This window comes from Camelina sativa, chromosome 14, assembly GCF_000633955.1.
Source record: "Camelina sativa cultivar DH55 chromosome 14, Cs, whole genome shotgun sequence".
Classification (NCBI taxonomy): Eukaryota; Viridiplantae; Streptophyta; class Magnoliopsida; order Brassicales; family Brassicaceae; genus Camelina; species Camelina sativa.
Genome location: NC_025698.1, coordinates 6,666,628 through 6,682,270, shown reverse-complemented (window position 1 = coordinate 6,682,270; position 15,643 = coordinate 6,666,628). Strand labels below are relative to the sequence as shown.

At 38.7% G+C, this 15,643-nt stretch overlaps 6 protein-coding genes across 6 annotated transcripts; 2 read left to right on the top strand and 4 right to left on the bottom strand.

The window, feature by feature from the left end:
* LOC104740061 (fructose-bisphosphate aldolase-lysine N-methyltransferase, chloroplastic) lies at positions 918–3,272 on the top strand. The gene is made up of 6 exons (XM_010460571.2): positions 918–1,458; positions 1,595–1,623; positions 1,796–2,007; positions 2,147–2,269; positions 2,358–2,762; positions 2,854–3,272. Exons 1-6 carry the CDS (start codon positions 995–997, stop codon positions 3,067–3,069), a joined length of 1,449 nt encoding a protein of 482 aa, XP_010458873.1. The 5' UTR covers positions 918–994; the 3' UTR covers positions 3,070–3,272.
* Positions 3,220–6,042, bottom strand: LOC104740062 (uncharacterized protein At1g04910). The gene is made up of 8 exons (XM_010460572.2): positions 5,490–6,042; positions 5,318–5,385; positions 5,143–5,231; positions 4,874–5,036; positions 4,418–4,707; positions 4,120–4,324; positions 3,854–4,011; positions 3,220–3,734 (listed from the first exon to the last, which is right to left on the bottom strand). The coding sequence occupies exons 1-8, from the start codon at positions 5,749–5,751 to the stop codon at positions 3,461–3,463; spliced, it is 1,509 nt and encodes a 502-aa protein (XP_010458874.1). The 5' UTR covers positions 5,752–6,042; the 3' UTR covers positions 3,220–3,460.
* On the top strand, positions 7,826–9,384 carry LOC104740060 (transmembrane emp24 domain-containing protein p24delta7). Its single transcript, XM_010460570.2, has 4 exons — positions 7,826–8,131; positions 8,223–8,432; positions 8,960–9,036; positions 9,142–9,384. Exons 1-4 carry the CDS (start codon positions 7,922–7,924, stop codon positions 9,284–9,286), a joined length of 642 nt encoding a protein of 213 aa, XP_010458872.1. The 5' UTR covers positions 7,826–7,921; the 3' UTR covers positions 9,287–9,384.
* LOC104740059 (serine/threonine-protein kinase STY46) lies at positions 9,453–12,338 on the bottom strand. Its single transcript, XM_010460569.1, has 12 exons — positions 12,209–12,338; positions 11,757–12,095; positions 11,579–11,653; positions 11,170–11,286; positions 10,975–11,069; positions 10,761–10,881; positions 10,600–10,679; positions 10,453–10,512; positions 10,246–10,367; positions 10,055–10,140; positions 9,839–9,954; positions 9,453–9,760 (listed from the first exon to the last, which is right to left on the bottom strand). The coding sequence occupies exons 2-12, from the start codon at positions 12,078–12,080 to the stop codon at positions 9,634–9,636; spliced, it is 1,323 nt and encodes a 440-aa protein (XP_010458871.1). The 5' UTR covers positions 12,081–12,095; positions 12,209–12,338; the 3' UTR covers positions 9,453–9,633.
* On the bottom strand, positions 12,989–14,993 carry LOC104740058. The gene is made up of 5 exons (XM_010460567.2): positions 14,433–14,993; positions 13,775–13,874; positions 13,562–13,679; positions 13,378–13,473; positions 12,989–13,282 (listed from the first exon to the last, which is right to left on the bottom strand). Exons 1-5 carry the CDS (start codon positions 14,821–14,823, stop codon positions 13,145–13,147), a joined length of 843 nt encoding a protein of 280 aa, XP_010458869.1. The 5' UTR covers positions 14,824–14,993; the 3' UTR covers positions 12,989–13,144.
* On the bottom strand, positions 15,131–15,643 carry LOC104740056 (ARF guanine-nucleotide exchange factor GNOM-like; the record flags this gene model as incomplete). The annotated part of the gene is given in 1 exon segment (XM_010460565.2): positions 15,131–15,643. A coding segment is annotated over 1 exon segment (402 nt), but the record flags the coding sequence as incomplete, so codon positions are not given.

Below are 15,643 nucleotides of genomic sequence, written 5' to 3'. Positions count from 1 at the left end.
TTGTCTGAAAAAAAGTCTAATTGCATATTATCAACTGACTCAGTAGGTAATCAAAATGGCCGAAGTGTCTCTAGTCCCACGGCATTCTGATCGTGCCTTAATTTCGTTTCTTGCAAAGTTATCGGCAAACACGCAAAAATAGTGGTCATTATCGTTTGGGTAAACAGTATAGTAACGAGCCTAGAGAGTGTAACAGGGCTGAATTCTGATAGGATATATCAACATCACAGATGTGCTTAACTGGTGTGGTGGTCTCATCATATCCCGTGGAGTGTGGACCGTGGTCAAGCCGGCACACGAGAATAGAAAGTTCAGCTCCTTTGTAATTTGGTCTCGAAAACGTTTCATTATTTTGTACTGTTTCAAAGTCTTTTATTAATAATTAGATGGTACGACCAAACTATTAATAAATCGAATACTCTTTCAAAATACATAAATAATATTTCTGCCGCGTTTACTATTTTTTTTTTTATCTATACAAGATTATTAAAACACTAATGCATACTCATTTCTGATTTTTTATTTACTTAAGTAAACTCATGTCACTGGTATCTGAACTTTTTTTTTTTTTTTTGTTATCTATAAATCTCATCAGAAATCATGAGTTACTGATTTATATTAATTTAAAAATTATTCAAAACTGCTTGCTGTTCAAGAAAAATACTTATCTTTATATTTGATGGAGACTACTGAGTAGGAGGATATTTGTATATTTGATCCCTAAATTACAAAATAAACACTTATTTTGATAGTTGATAATAAGTAAAAAAGAAAATTAAATTTTGATGAAAAATGTGAATACACAAAGACCATTAATTTACATAAAAGCTTAATGTACGCCTTGGCCTTTTACAATAATGGGCCTTCTACATTTAGATTTTTATTGTTCTTTGTCTTCTTTTTTTTTCTCAACATAGAAATTAACTTATGTCTGAGATATATTATCCACACACTCTGTATTTCACTGATACTACCCCGCCAACGGAAAACCACCATGTCAGCCTCTGTCGCCGTCGTGACGGGTTTTCTCCGCCTCCCGTCAATTCAAAAGTCTCAAAACCCGTCCTTTCTCTTCTCTCGACCCAAGAGATCTTTGGTGAGACCCATATCCGCTTCAAGCTCAGAATTGCCGGAAAATGTTCGGAACTTCTGGAAATGGCTGGGAGACCAAGGAGTCGTCTCCGGGAAGTCTCCGGCAGAACCTGCGGTGGTACAGGAAGGATTGGGACTTGTAGCCAGGCGTGATATTGGAAGAAACGAGGTCGTATTGGAGATTCCCAAGCGGTTGTGGATAAACCCAGAGACAGTTACGGCTTCCAAGATCGGACCTCTATGCGGAGGATTGAAGCCGTGGGTTTCAGTTGCTCTGTTTTTGGTCAGAGAGAAGTATGCGCAAGACTCTTCATGGAGAGTTTATCTTGATATGCTTCCTCAATCTACTGATTCTACTGTCTTCTGGTGGGTTTTCTCCTTCTCTGATCATCGTTTACTTATTTGTAGGAACTGTAGAGCTTCTCTGTTTGCTCAAAGTTCGGTTTCTCTGGTAAACAGTGTAGCTAATGAGATGCCTTCTTCGTGAAATGCTCCAGTACAGGTCAGAAGAGGAGCTTGCTGAGCTCAAAGGTTAATCCTTTTACACTTTTCTTCTTGTTTTCGTCGACAGATCATTGTTTAGATTCACACCAACTGGTTTGGGAATTAGTTGTTGATTCACTAGTAGTAGCTGATGATGAATCAAGGGACAGTTGAGCAAAACATTATTATAAACTTATGTGATTTCTGTTGTTTGGCTCAGGGACTCAACTATTGAGCACCACATTGGGTGTGAAAGAGTTTGTGGAGAATGAATTCTTGAAACTGGAACAAGAGATATTACTGCCCAACAAAGATCTCTTCTCATCCCGCATAACACTTGATGACTTTATCTGGGCGTTTGGGATTCTCAAGTCGAGGGCTTTTTCTCGCCTTCGTGGCCAGAACCTTGTCTTGATCCCTCTTGCTGATTTGGTAAGCTCCTGTAAATAAATATCCATATAAGCGACAGCTATCTTCTTTATTCAGATAACATCTTAGTTGCAAAGAATCTTCATGCATTGATGCTTGTCTCTGCAGAGAATCTCTGACTACAATGTTTCATTTTGAACAGATAAACCATAACCCTGCGATAACGACAGAAGATTATGCATACGAGATCAAAGGAGCTGGCCTTTTCTCTAGAGATCTCTTATTTTCCTTGAAGTCACCTGTTTATGTTGAAGCAGGTCAGCAGGTAAGCTGCAAGCACTGTTACTTAGTTTAACCCCTCAAGAGTATAAGTTCAAGCCCTTTTAATGTTGTTTGGATGGTCTATTCCACAGATATACATTCAATATGATCTGAACAAAAGCAATGCAGAACTTGCTCTGGACTATGGTTTTGTGGAATTAAACCCTAACCGAAACTCATATACGTTGACCATAGAGATACCTGAATCAGACCCATTCTATGGGGATAAGTTGGATATTGCTGAGACTAATGGGATGGGTGAGACCGGATACTTCGACATAGTAGACGGCCAGACTCTTCCCGCTGGCATGCTTCAGTACCTTCGGCTTGTTGCCCTTGGCGGTTCAGATGCTTTCTTATTAGAATCTATCTTCAATAACACCATATGGGGTCATCTTGAATTGCCTGTAAGTCGTTCAAACGAGGAGCTAATATGTCGTGTTGTCAGAGATGCCTGCAAGTCTGCTCTGTCTGGTCTTAGTACCACCATTGAAGAGGTATATATATCTTCAAGCTCTTTTCTTGTACTGTCTTTGCAGCTACTTTACACTCGTTGCATTTCTTTCTCGTCTTCATTGTCTTTCGTAGGATGAGAAGCTTCTGGAAGAAGGAAAGCTTAATCACAGGTTGGAAATTGCTCTTAAGATACGGATTGGTGAGAAGAGGGTGCTTCAGCAAATCGACCAAATCTTCAAGGATAGAGAGCTTGAGCTTGATGTTTTAGAGTATTACCAAGAGAGAAGGCTCAAAGATCTTGGTTTGGTTGGCGAGCAAGGGGATATCATCTTCTGGGAAACCAAGTGAGAATTAGCTAGCTCGTATAGAAGTCCTGCAAGAACAAACTCAGGGTCCGAAAGAAAATCTTACTGGTTTGGTCTCAGACCGCATAGTTGAATCAACCTCGAGACAGAAGAATTAAAGAAAGAGACCACAATCTGTATATTAATTAAGCTATTGCCAAAAGCACTTTTTGAAATTTCTATAAGATGAGACAAAATCTTCTTTTAGTTACATCTTAACTTACGTAAAACAATCAAATTAAGATCAGCAACTATGCAGGAAAGCTGAAAAAGTTACAAACAAAAAATGGAAAAAAAACTCAGGGAAGGAACTATGCAGCTCCCGTTCAAGTATATTTGGCATGCCGTCCTCTTGCAGAAGCAACGAGATAATATGCTAAAAACATGACTTTTCATCAACGTGTTAAATTGGAATTTCTATGGCCAAACAGGTCGTGGCAATTTGTACCTTCACAAAGACACTCTTGAGGGTTTGCGTAGAAGTAATCTTCCTCCTTAGGTTTGTCAGCGATTACTCTTCGGTGTGTAGGGGCTCCTGTTCGTTTCTCATGGGCTACCTTGACGGCTTCTGCAAACTGATCCCACGTGAGGGTCTTATTGTGATGCAAGTCTAGTAGCTCCACGAGTCTCTTACGGTCAAGCAGGACTGTCTTCTTATATCCAAGGTATCTGCAAATTCAACACATAAAGACCAATTGTGTTTTTATATAGAATTACAGGTATGGTTTGCTTAATACTAACACGTCAGTTGTCATGAAAATGATGCATTCGATACCAAAACAAATTACCTCCGATGACCTTCCACCACTTTTGCCATGTTTCCATCATAGGTAGGAATAAAAGTATTGCTGGCTACAGATACCATAAAATCTAAAGCAGCCATTTGAGATGAATGGTTCTGAAACTGTTGCAGCTCCGCTGACTCCAGTAGCATTTCCTTCTTTACCTATAACAGAAAGTGTGCAAAACTGCTAAGAAAACGTTCATATGTAATGAAGGTGCAGTGTATCACTCGTTGTAGCAAGAAAGGGGAAACCAGGACTGGTAGACTCACAATTCTCGGAAATGCTTCCCTTAAAACGGATAGCCTATGCTCGCTCCCATAAATCTCACCAGCTGCAATGTATATCTGTGTATTTTTCTCGAATCCCAGTGCTTTTAGAACCAATGCTACCTCCTCTGGCGTCAGAGGACACAGCCCTTGCGCCCTCCTCTCCTCAGAGACTATCTCCTTCTCTCTCCACCAGGGATATGTGTACCTAAAGAAACACAGAATAGACCCATACATTAACAACAAAATCTCATCTTTTTAGTCGGAACACCGATTCAGGGCAGATGTTCTGAAGACAAACCTCATCTTTTTTAATTCTTCAGCTTCTTCCTCAGTGCAACCATGAGTGCAGCCAGAGAAAGCTAACATGTCCATCTCATATCTCAGATGCAAAGCCACAAAAGGCCCTCTTTGTTGTAGAATTCGAACTAACTTAGATCCCAAAGCCTCAAGCTGTGGAGTGAACTTTAGTCCCTGGAAGTTCACCCGGCACCTGAGCCACTGCAGAGGGAGCGGAAGACCATTGTTTGCCAGGCGGGTGTCGGTCCTGTTGAAGTGTACAACTTTATGTTTGCTGAAAAGGGGTAATACCTGAACAAGAAATTTAACCAATCACAAATGCAGAAAGACACACAACAAGAAAAAGAAGAAATTGCAAAATGCTTGCAATTTTGTTGCCATAATAACGATGTCTTGTGGTAAGTATAGTGTCAAAGGAAGCAAAACAGAAAACTAGTCATGAACAGCACAAACCTACCTGCTTCAAGTAATATTTTTCATCAGACCAGCTCACAGGAGGCATTTCGAACATTTGATAACCATACTTCCTTGTATACCGTTTAGGAAGCCTCCTTAAGATCCGAACTTCATCTCTTAATGAATCAATGAAATGTCTCACATTAAAAATATCCTCAAAACCACTGCAAACGAAAAAAAAAATAGGATGCTTTAGATCGCTACACAGCTACAAAAATAAAACATATTTCAGAAGTGAAAGATCATCTAAAAAGATAGAAGAATGAATACCTAGGATCAGACCAGAAGGATGTTTTGTCAAGCTCAGGAACAACGAGAGTGAGGTTTAATAGGCGAGCAACAGTCACCATATCACATATCTGAAAACAAACATAAAAAATCAGAATTTGGAAAACATCAAATCTGAATCGAAAAAATTAGGAGCAATTAAAAGCAAGTGACAAACCGCGGATCGCATTTGATTCAATCCACCATTACAGGATACAAGTAGTATACCATTGCTTGTATAATTTCCTACAAAAACAAAATCGATAATCTCGTTAAAACTCTCAAGCACCAACGTGAACCCTAAACGCCGCCCAAAAAAAATTAAAAGAAGAGAGAAAACAAACACTGACTGGGAGGAGGAAGAGGAGGTGGGAAAGGAAGAAGCTCGACAGGGGCAGAGAATCTGGAAATCTGATTAGTGAAACCAGTGAAGATCCGGGAATGCCAAAGCTCACCGGCGGCGAAAAGCTGAACCAAACACGTCCAAACCAAAATGCTGGAACAAACTCTAACGAACCACACTTGTACACGAGGCTTGGGAACTGCCGAAGGAGGCGGAAGCTTAATATCGCTTCGCGCCTGAGTAGTCACACTCTCCGATCTAACTTCCATCTCCCTCCTCCGACGACGATCTTCTTCGCCGCTTCATGAGATTAAAAAAAAAAACTCTAAAACCTAAAAAAATAAAAAAAATATATCTCCGATCTTGTGAAAATTTCCGGGAAAATTTATTCTTCTTCAAAAATGCAGAAATTGATAAAATTAGAAGAGAAACGCGAAATGGAATGCTTCTCCTTGTGTGTCCAAAGGTTTGAATCTCGAGGTGTTTATTTATTTTATTTTCCCGAGTAAATTCGAAATTAAGAAGAAGAAGAAGAAGAAGGAAAAAAAAAAAAATCACGAGACGGGAAAAAAGAAGAAGAAAGAGGTGGTAACGGTGAGAAAGATGGGAAATAAGTTAATAACCGTCAAGTGTCTTCTTCTTCTATTTATTATTATTTTTTTTCTGAGAGACACAATTTATTCTTTTTTTGTTTTGTCAACAACAGATCAGGTCAAACGAGCTAATTGGTAGGAAAATCATTTACAAACAATACTTAGTGCGGAGATGTACACGCTTGACGTCCCAAAGAATCCGCCTTTAAATTAGCATTTTTAGGAATTAAAGATAAAGAAAAGGAAGAGAATTCTTCCCTATCAGTCTTGATGTCGTCAAGGTACGCCGAGAACGTTGGTCAGTCGGAAGGAGAAGACACCATCTTCACCAAGTCTGAGCAGTCAGTATAAAAAACCACCTCTCTGAAGTCATGGCCGATCATGCAGCGCATCGCCCAAAGGAACGCTTCAACTTCAGTATGTAATGGAGATAGACTTCGCCTGAAATTCTTGGCACCCAAAAACGACAACGTTGTCTGGATCGAGGTACAACACCAACCAGCACCTGCATACAAATCCCCTGCTTTCCAAGATCCAGCTATGAAGCATCGATATCCTGAAAAGACCGAAGGAAGGGAAACCGTAGGCACCCTAACTGGCAACTCCGAAACTACTGGAAAGGTGGGACTGGTCACTAGATCATCCTCTATCTGAGCCTGCTGCCATGCTGCAGCTTCACCCTCTGCTACCCTAACGATATCCTCTAGCCTTTCGGCAATATTGTCAAAGACACGTGCATTCCTTGCTTTCCAAATAAACCACATAAGCCAAGGGAAAGCCGTAATATGGGCTCCCGGATTCTACTGCCCTAAAAAGTGATCAACATTTGCATATACTGTTTCCGTCGGGAAGGAATTTAAAAAGTGACACAATTCATTCTATTTGCATTTTTTAAAAATATTATTTCCTTTTTTTTTTTCAGCTAGCTTTAACTTAACTAAATACCAAAAAAAATATTAGAAAAACATAGTATTAAATAGAGGGATTCGAAGAATAAATATAAATTGTCTAAGAACAAAGATTTCAAGAACATTCAACTTTGAAAACATGTAATACTATAATACGAAGAAATAAAGAAAGATGACACATTTTGCCTTTTTGGTAGTCGTTGTCATTCGTCGTCAACGAATTCACCTAATTGTTCTCTTCTTCCCCCCCTAACTTTATTTATTATTGTCTCAATCTATTTATTGCACTAATCACGTTTCAGTTAACAAAAAAAAAACTGTTTAATCTCTTTTAGTATTATGAGTATTTTTTTTGTTGGTAGTGTTAGTATTATGAGTTTATCTGGACATATTTTAAGACTTATTGTTATAACCAAAAAAAAAAAAAAAAAAAAACTGAAAAAAAACTATGACTCATATAACCTCAACTCAGTTTTGTATGCTTTGCATTATTAACATCCCCTTCCAAGAAAAGTTGCTATTTCTCCTTTACAATTTTTTTTTTGAGTACAGTTAAAGTTTAAAATTAACATTACTGAAATGAAATGTTAGTAAAAATCTGGAAGAGTTATATATTTCTTTATATATTCTTCTGATTTGGGGGGTTGTCCCCTTGAGAAGACAAGTCCAATACTCTATTGGGCCTTCATTTAAGAGCCCAGTTGAGTGGTCTTTTTTTTTGTGCAAACTTTAAAAGAGAGCCCAATTGAGAGTTAACAGTTTTAAAATTTTTAAAAAGACTCCACGTGTTTCAACGAATGAAACAATTACACGTGGCAACGTACCTATGTTTGAGTTTCTTTGTCTCCTTCCCTTCCCATTAACCCGCAGAAGAAGAAGGATAGCTTTGAAACCCGTCAGATCGATTTCTCTCTCTCTCGCTCGATATCGGAGCCGCCATGGATCTTCATCGGAGCTCGATTATATTGTTAATCCTTTCAATTCTATCTCCGGTCACGATCTCTATGCGATACGAGCTGACTTCTGGTCACACGAAATGCATCTCAGAGGAGATTCACGCAAACGCATTGAGCGTCGGAAAATACAGCGTCGTCAACCATAACGAAGATCATCATCCTCTTCCTTCTTCTCATAAAGTCACCGTCAGGGTAATACATCTTTGAATCTCCTGATTAAATTTTTATTTTATTCGCATTTCCTTCGATTTGATTCTTAGTAATAATGCAATGGTGTTTTTAGGTCTCATCGCCGCAAGGAACGGCTTATCACGAAGCGGACGGTGTAGAGTCGGGGCAGTTCTCGTTTACAGCGATCGATACAGGGGATTATATATCTTGCTTCACCGCCGTTGATCACAAACCGGAGACCACGCTGACCATTGACTTTGATTGGAGGACCGGTATCCATACCAAGGATTGGTCCACTGTGGCTAAGAAGAGCCAAGTTGAAGTAAGCTTTCGCGTCTTCTCTTCTCTTGAAGTCTTTAACTTGGTCAAACTAAAATCTCAATAAAGTAAATAGATTTTGATGCCTTTTTTGTTATATAAAAGAAATGTGCTCGGATGTGTGGGAAATTGGTAGCTAAGTTTAGACCAAGACATTGTGCTTGAAAGTTGAAACTTGATATGAATTGAGAATTGCTCTGTAGTCTAGGTTTCTAGATTATGTTGGTGGATTGGTTTGGTTTGAACCTGCAACACTGCTTAGGGTTCAAACCTAACTGATAGGGGTTGTGAGTTTGCGGTCTTGCATATGAAGAAATTGATTGATTAGTTTAACTTGAAACCATGATCAATTTCGTCAGCTCATTCTGGAGTTCTTTCCTTGCAAAATGAAGGTAGTTAGGACTAGGCTTTACAGATTACAGAAGAAAACTAATCTTGAAATGAAAGTAGATAGGACTAGCAGATTGCAGAGGTTTAAAGGAATGTTTTGTTAACCATTGCCATGGTCGTATCTTGATGTTATTTGGCCAGACGATGGAAATTGAGGTTAAGAAGTTATTTGACACGGTGAATTCCATCCACGAGGAGATGTTCTATCTCCGCGACAGGTAATTAATTACAACAATAGCATGTTTTCCCTTCAAGTCGCTTAATCTGAGGAAGAGAATGACTCAAAAACTCAAAAAACTCATTCCGGATATGGTATAATGCAGGGAAGAAGAAATGCATAATCTGAACATATCGACGAATTCGAAGATGGCATGGTTGAGTTTTGTATCGCTTGCAGTTTGTTTATCGGTCGCAGGTCTTCAGTTTTGGCACTTGAAGACTTTCTTCCAGAAAAAGAAGCTCATCTGAATTGTATTCAAAACCCTAAGACTATAGCTTTTATATATAACACAACTGATTTCATTTTTGTCGACCAATTCATTTTCTTACTGGATGTTTCGGAAATAGACTACAATATTATATTCTCTGATATGATCGTAACATTCTCATTAACCTGCAAATTCAATCCAATCCATGGAACAATAAAAAGCTCTTTTGTCACTCTTGTAGTAAGTCGTTTACTGTAAAACAAATGAAAATATGAAAAAGAAACAATCTTTACAAAAGACAAGAAACAGAAGAGAATAATAATAAGCAAACAGAATATCACTTTCTTGTTTCTGGTTGTTCTTGTTTATAAATAATGATTTGGTGTATTATGAAGTGAATAAGCCCCAATGGTGATCTGATGGTAGAGTTTCCTTGATCTTTTCAAGTCTCTTGAGGATGTCCAGAAACGACGGTCTTTGGTTCATGTCCGCCTCCCAGCATTTCACAATTAACCTATATCATAAGAACGAAGCCTGGTTAGTTAACATGTAGACTAAAAGCTGGTTCCATATGGCCTTGGGTTTTGCTTACTCTCTTAAATCTGGTGTGCATCCTTTGGAACGGAATGTAGGTCTGTGTCCATCTGATACATGTTTGGCTGCTTCATATGGCTCGTGGTTTGCAAACGGTGGCTCTCCTTCAAGCATCTGGATACAATGTGATGATGAAATTACGGTTAAAATTCTCTGAACTTTGGTTCTGTTTATTAGAGACATAGTGTTTTTTATATTGTTCAGATCTTAGTACCTCGTAAAGTATCATTGCAAAGGAGAAGACATCAACTTTCTTGTCATATCTTCTATGCCTGAATACTTCAGGAGCCATATACCGGTCTAGTTTTGTTGCACAAAGAAGAGAGACGAAGGAGGTGAAGTTAGAGAAATGAAAAGAACAAAAAAGGGAGATAACATCTGCTTTTACTATAAAACAACACTTACAGCTTCCGGTTTCACCAGTCATTTTGTAGACATCATGGGAGTTTTGAACCTTTATGAGTTTACTTAGCCCAAAGTCTCCAACTTTCAAGTGGTCTGCACTGGAATTAACCAGAAGAACGTTCCTGAAATGCAAAATATAAGAAGCAGTTTTTACAAACAGCAAATTTGAAGTAAGAAACTGAGGAGCTATGACGCAATTTTGATTACCTTGGTTTAAGATCTCGGTGAATGATAACATTTGGTTCATTGTGAAGATATGTCATTCCTCTGTAACAACAATTTTTAGAAACCACTCAGGCAAACTATGATGAACAAACTTTCACATGATATCTCGAATGTAAAAACTTCAAGTACCTAGCGATATCCAACGCAAAGTTGACAGCAGTTGCTGGAGTAAGACCGCCCTTTTCCTTGAGGTATTGATGAAGATCTCCCTGTGAAAATTAGATGAATCGTTTAGTTAGCCAAGAAAAGAATTTGCAGAGATCAAAGACAGTTTGATAGCGGAAACCTACCCCGCGCAAGTACTCGGTGATTAACATAAGAGGCTTTCTTTCGGTTACCGCTCCTAAGAATTGCACTATATTAGGATGACGAAGCTTAACTAGCAAATCAACCTCATGCCTGAAGTCCTGGCTGCATCACAGCAAATATGGAAGTTATGAAACACAAGAAACTTAGAAAAGAGCAAACGAAATATAAGAGAGAGAGAGAGAAATAAGAACTTACATAACCAGTCTATCATCTGAAAGAGATGGAAGAATACGTTTCACAGCTACTGGTGTTCCTCTCCAATAGGCTTTCACAATTTCACCAAAGGAACCCTAACAGAACATGCGACCAAACCTCCAATCAGCCAAAAGAAGCTCACTACACAAACTCCATCGTATTGAACTAAACACAGAGAATGCTTAATATACAAACCTTTCCAATCATTGCGGCAGTTGAGAAATCTAGCTCAGCAGGTTCAATTTCCCAGTCACATTTCTTTGGAATAGGTGGTGGCACAGGCTTTGGTTCAAAGTGACTTCCATTTTGACCCTGCATCAAAAATTTACTCAGACAGATACAATGACTAAGATATCCCACACAAAAAGGGACGAGTAATGGAAACACTAAAGTGTCTCTTTGAATCTCTGAAAACAAGTATAACGAACAACACTGTAGTAAGCAGCTACTTCAGAGAGAAGATGAAAGTTCCTACATTTTTGGAACTTTCTCATATTCAATAGCAATCACACTACCTACCCTAAAGAATGAAACAAAGCGGACAATGTCTAATCTAAAGCTATACACACCCCATTACAATCAGAAGGAAATTCAAAAAACTCACATAAGATAAACCGCCATGAGATTTCAGCAGTTCAATCATCTTCTGCTTCCTAGCTCCTTCTGCATCAGCCAAAGGCTTCAAATACCCAAAAAAACAAAACAATTCAGATTCAGAATCATAACAAAGTTAAGAGATTTGAAGGGAGGAACACAAAAAAGGAAGAGCCTTTTTGATTTACCGTGTTCTTCCATCTATCCTGAGCGTTGACATCAGCACCAAACTCGAGGAGACATTTAACAACATCGAGCCAACCGTGAAGCGAAGCAACGTGGAGAGGCGTTCGTTTGTCATAGTCTCTGGCGTGAACCAAAGAAGGATCTTCCTCCAAGAGTTTCCGAACTGCAGCTGCGTCGTTTTGGTGAGCGTGCCACAGAATCAGAGATGTTCTACTCACACGTGCCTTCTCCTTTTGTTTGTCGTATGAAGACGGTGAAGGCACGCTCGTTCCCGCAGCAGCGGCTTGTTCGCCACCGTCTCCAGCCGCCGGTGGATCAGAGCTCATCTCAACCCGATTCAGCTAAATTGAGAGAAAAGAAAGAAAACAAAAAGATGAGATTTTCGAAAAAAAAAGGGTTTCGATTGAGCGATACGATTACACACAGTGATTGAGAAATCAATCAAATTCTTTACTCTGAAACCAGATTAGAGGAAGAGAGAGAGATGATTCTGTTTCTTGTTTTCTTATGTCCTCCTTGCTTGTGTGAACGTAGATCATCGCCGTTAACTTAGCCGTCAAGTTGATGACTTTTTCCTCCGTTTATTTTAGTGAGTTCTATTAACTCTGTCACCGTTATCTCTGACTTTTCTCTTTTGGTCCTTTTTATTATTAGTGTGACCGACTAAGAAGGCCTACTACTTAGGGAAGGAATCAAAGGGATCAATGATGTGATTAGTTCTTTAGAAAGTTTCAGAATTTCAATTGAATAATGTAATTTTAGTTTGGATTTGGTTAATTTTGAAGAAAATTACAACAAAAATGTGATGTAAATTCTTACAATAATACAATGTTCTAAAATTGAAAAGAAGAATGGTCAACTTGATTAAGAAAACAGAAGTAAAAACAAAGTGCTAAGTTAATACATATCATTTCATAAATTATAATTTTGACAAATCAATACAAAAATACTATATGGATCATATAATATAACGTTTATGGTCTACATGAAATGTAGTAGTCAACGATCCGGATAACATGGAATCACATCTATCATCACATGACTTCTATTAACACGTATATCCCTTTGGCATCTATTTTTTCTTTTATTGTGAACCAAAAAAAAGTCACTATTTCTCATGTTAAAAAATTCAGTATACATTGGTCTTTTTGTCAACTAATCATCACACCAACCATGGAAAAAAAAAAAAAAAATCGAACTGTAAACTAGTGAATTAGCTTTAAAAGCCTTCAAGTAAAGATCACACAGCTTCCAGAGAATTATGAGGAGCAATATCAGTATGGAGCACAAGTAAAATGTATATGTATACACATACGGTTAATTACAGTTTAAGAGTATATACAAGTATAATAAATTATTGTACGGTGACCTACATTGTTTCACAAGCTATTTATTTACCATCCCTCAAGTCCTCAAGAGAACGCTTACGGGATCCCAGATTACGCTCCAGCGTCTGAGGTGTGGGTGGTGTTCTTCCCCGGCGGAAGAGCACTGCCAGTGACCTTGTTTTTCGGCAAAGGTCAAAAACCTATTCAAACAAAAAAAATCAAGCAGATCATTTTCAAATGTTTAAGGCAACAAATTTATAGAATGAGATGATATATCTTTGTCGCATAATCTTACGGATGAGGCCTCAATCTCAGCGACGCCTTCACACCCTTTTCCTCCACCTTGTAATAGGTCACAGTATCTAACAGCCTCATTCACATCTTTAAAAACCTTTTTCGATAAAAAAAAAAAAAAAAAAATTATAACACATTTACTGGGTTTCATAGGGTGTTGGAAGTGATTCATTGAAATTACTTACCAATACTCCATCTCGAATGTCTTCAACGAGCATATCGAATTTAGTTTTGGGTCTAGACTGTTTTTTCTGGTTGCTGATCCTACTAGGAAACAACAGTCCAAGCTCTTTTTCTACTTCACTGTCATAAACGGATTGCTACTGTTATGCAAGCAAGATAAAAAAAGAAGAACTAAAACTATTAAAAATAAGCTTGAGTGGAATAGAGTTTGGAACCTGTGGTTTGTTCTTGTTTTCATGGTGCAGATCTGGTTTTCTCTCTGTGTTAGTACATATACAGGCTTCGAGTCTCCTCTCCATGGGTTGGACTCCAACACTGAGATGGTTGTCAAGACACAGTGAGAGAGGGTTAGTCAACGAAACCACCAAAGCAAGATACACAGAGCACTAGAGGAAGAACAACACAATTCATAAACTTTAGACCACTTAATGTTCCCATCCTAAAAACTCTATGCATCAGCATTTCTGTGAAAGATGAGATGATAAAAGCGTGCTGTGCAAGACGTTATGGCAACTAGAAATCAACAATTTTTCCATATCATAGTTACAGCTAAAAAGCCCTCTTCTCCTGGAGAGCTTCACTGGCTGTGTGTGACACAAAGACTAAACTCTGGCATTGTTCAACAAAACGAATTTGATTCCTGTTAACGAAGACAACGCACTAAGGAATTTAAACTACTGCAAAATTACCAGATTTTTCTAGAGAAACTTCAAGAAAAAACTATGTAGAAGTTGCATTGGCATATGTGTCAATGGAAGTCCAATCAAGTTAAAAGATAAAACGCAGAAATTGAAAGCGCAAAGCACAAAAACGCAATAGCAACCTCAGTTCAGGAGCTAAATGGATATGCAAATAGGATTTAGAGATTTATACCGTCATAGCTGGTTGAATCAAACGTCTGCTCTAATTTCCGACGCATCTCGTAAGCACGAGACGAGACTTGCCTTACAAACTCATCGGAAGTCCCAGGGATCGTACCGTCCAAGTGAAGCGCCCGCTCTACTTCCTCGCTCTCTTCTTCTTCTTCATCGCCGCCACCAAGCTTATCTGATCCTATTCCTCCTCCTCCTCCTCCGCCGCCGGTCGATTTACAGCTAACGAACAGTCTTCTTCTAGAAATCGAAATTCCTCTACCGGAGCTGGACAAGCCGGAAAAGGAGGGACGAAGACGAATCGATACTGATCGTAAAGTCGAAACGGAGATCGTAGTAGTGGTGGTCGGAGGAAGTATTATAGAAGGAGATACATATATCAGCGACTCCATTTAAACTTCCTCTTCTTTCTATTATAATCAACTCCTTCTTAGATTTTTCCTTCCTCCCCTTCAGAATTCAATCGGAGAAATTAACGATTCGCTTTGCTTAGGTTTTTAATTTTCTCGGGAAAAAAATCAGTTGGGAAAATTCACGACGTAACGTAAACGACTCAACGAGTAGAAAAAACTCGTGGAAGCAGAAGCTGAAGCCGCTGGTATTTTTCCTTTGGTGGGTCCTACATTTGTGTAAACCTTCTACCTCATTCCAAGGTTTTCATATTTCAACAGAGTGGAACTGGAAAACATTCTAATGGAGGGGCTTAATCTGATATCTGAATTAGAAACACATATATATTACAAAAAAAAAAGCGTAGAGAGGTTTACATAAAATGCTTTTCACTTTCAGTTCAGTCATTTCATATAAAGGTCACGAACCAGTTGTGCCAGTTTCAGGAGAAGATAAGCCGTTAGATACGGTTTCATCATCGCAAAGCTGTGTTGATTCTTGATCAGGGAATACCTCGAGTCGCATAGACGGAGCAATGTTGTTAACATGAAGCCATGTTAGTTCCCATAAGCTATCTCCACCAAGTGCACTTCTTTGCAAAAGCACGCCTTTGGTCTTCATCACAAGCAATATGTTCTTCAGTAGCTCTGGCACTGATTCCTGGAGCTTGTCGCTTTTTTTGCCCCTTACTTTCACTTTCATGTATTTCTCCATTCGGGTTAGGACACCGAGCCATAGTTTGCAGAAGGTGGATAACTGTGATAGCTCTTGGAGTTGCTGAAGAAACACTTTGGACAGAAGTTTGATCGCGAGAAGCAATGT

What these genes read in the sequence shown, in the direction of transcription:
- LOC104740061 (XM_010460571.2), top strand. Translation starts at nt 995, where the DNA reads ATGTCAGCCTCTGTCGCCGTCGTGACGGGTTTTCTCCGCCTCCCGTCA. An exon ending in ATGTTGAAGCAGGTCAGCAG is followed by an intron (nt 2,270 to 2,357) that starts GTAAGCTGCAAG and finishes TCTATTCCACAG; the next exon opens with ATATACATTCAATATGATCT. An exon ending in TTAGTACCACCATTGAAGAG is followed by an intron (nt 2,763 to 2,853) that starts GTATATATATCT and finishes TGTCTTTCGTAG; the next exon opens with GATGAGAAGCTTCTGGAAGA.
- LOC104740062 (XM_010460572.2), bottom strand. Translation starts at nt 5,751, where the DNA reads ATGGAAGTTAGATCGGAGAGTGTGACTACTCAGGCGCGAAGCGATATT. An exon ending in GAAGAATTAAAAAAGATGAG is followed by an intron (nt 4,325 to 4,417) that starts GTTTGTCTTCAG and finishes GTGTTTCTTTAG; the next exon opens with GTACACATATCCCTGGTGGA. An exon ending in GGGAAGCATTTCCGAGAATT is followed by an intron (nt 4,012 to 4,119) that starts GTGAGTCTACCA and finishes TTTCTGTTATAG; the next exon opens with GTAAAGAAGGAAATGCTACT.
- LOC104740060 (XM_010460570.2), top strand. Translation starts at nt 7,922, where the DNA reads ATGGATCTTCATCGGAGCTCGATTATATTGTTAATCCTTTCAATTCTA. An exon ending in CTCATAAAGTCACCGTCAGG is followed by an intron (nt 8,132 to 8,222) that starts GTAATACATCTT and finishes TGGTGTTTTTAG; the next exon opens with GTCTCATCGCCGCAAGGAAC. An exon ending in CTAAGAAGAGCCAAGTTGAA is followed by an intron (nt 8,433 to 8,959) that starts GTAAGCTTTCGC and finishes TTATTTGGCCAG; the next exon opens with ACGATGGAAATTGAGGTTAA.
- LOC104740059 (XM_010460569.1), bottom strand. Translation starts at nt 12,080, where the DNA reads ATGAGCTCTGATCCACCGGCGGCTGGAGACGGTGGCGAACAAGCCGCT. An exon ending in GACTGGTGAAACCGGAAGCT is followed by an intron (nt 10,141 to 10,245) that starts GTAAGTGTTGTT and finishes CAACAAAACTAG; the next exon opens with ACCGGTATATGGCTCCTGAA. An exon ending in TGCACACCAGATTTAAGAGA is followed by an intron (nt 9,761 to 9,838) that starts GTAAGCAAAACC and finishes CTTATGATATAG; the next exon opens with GTTAATTGTGAAATGCTGGG.
- LOC104740058 (XM_010460567.2), bottom strand. Translation starts at nt 14,823, where the DNA reads ATGGAGTCGCTGATATATGTATCTCCTTCTATAATACTTCCTCCGACC. An exon ending in ACATTCGAGATGGAGTATTG is followed by an intron (nt 13,474 to 13,561) that starts GTAAGTAATTTC and finishes TTATCGAAAAAG; the next exon opens with GTTTTTAAAGATGTGAATGA. An exon ending in CTGAGATTGAGGCCTCATCC is followed by an intron (nt 13,283 to 13,377) that starts GTAAGATTATGC and finishes TTGTTTGAATAG; the next exon opens with GTTTTTGACCTTTGCCGAAA.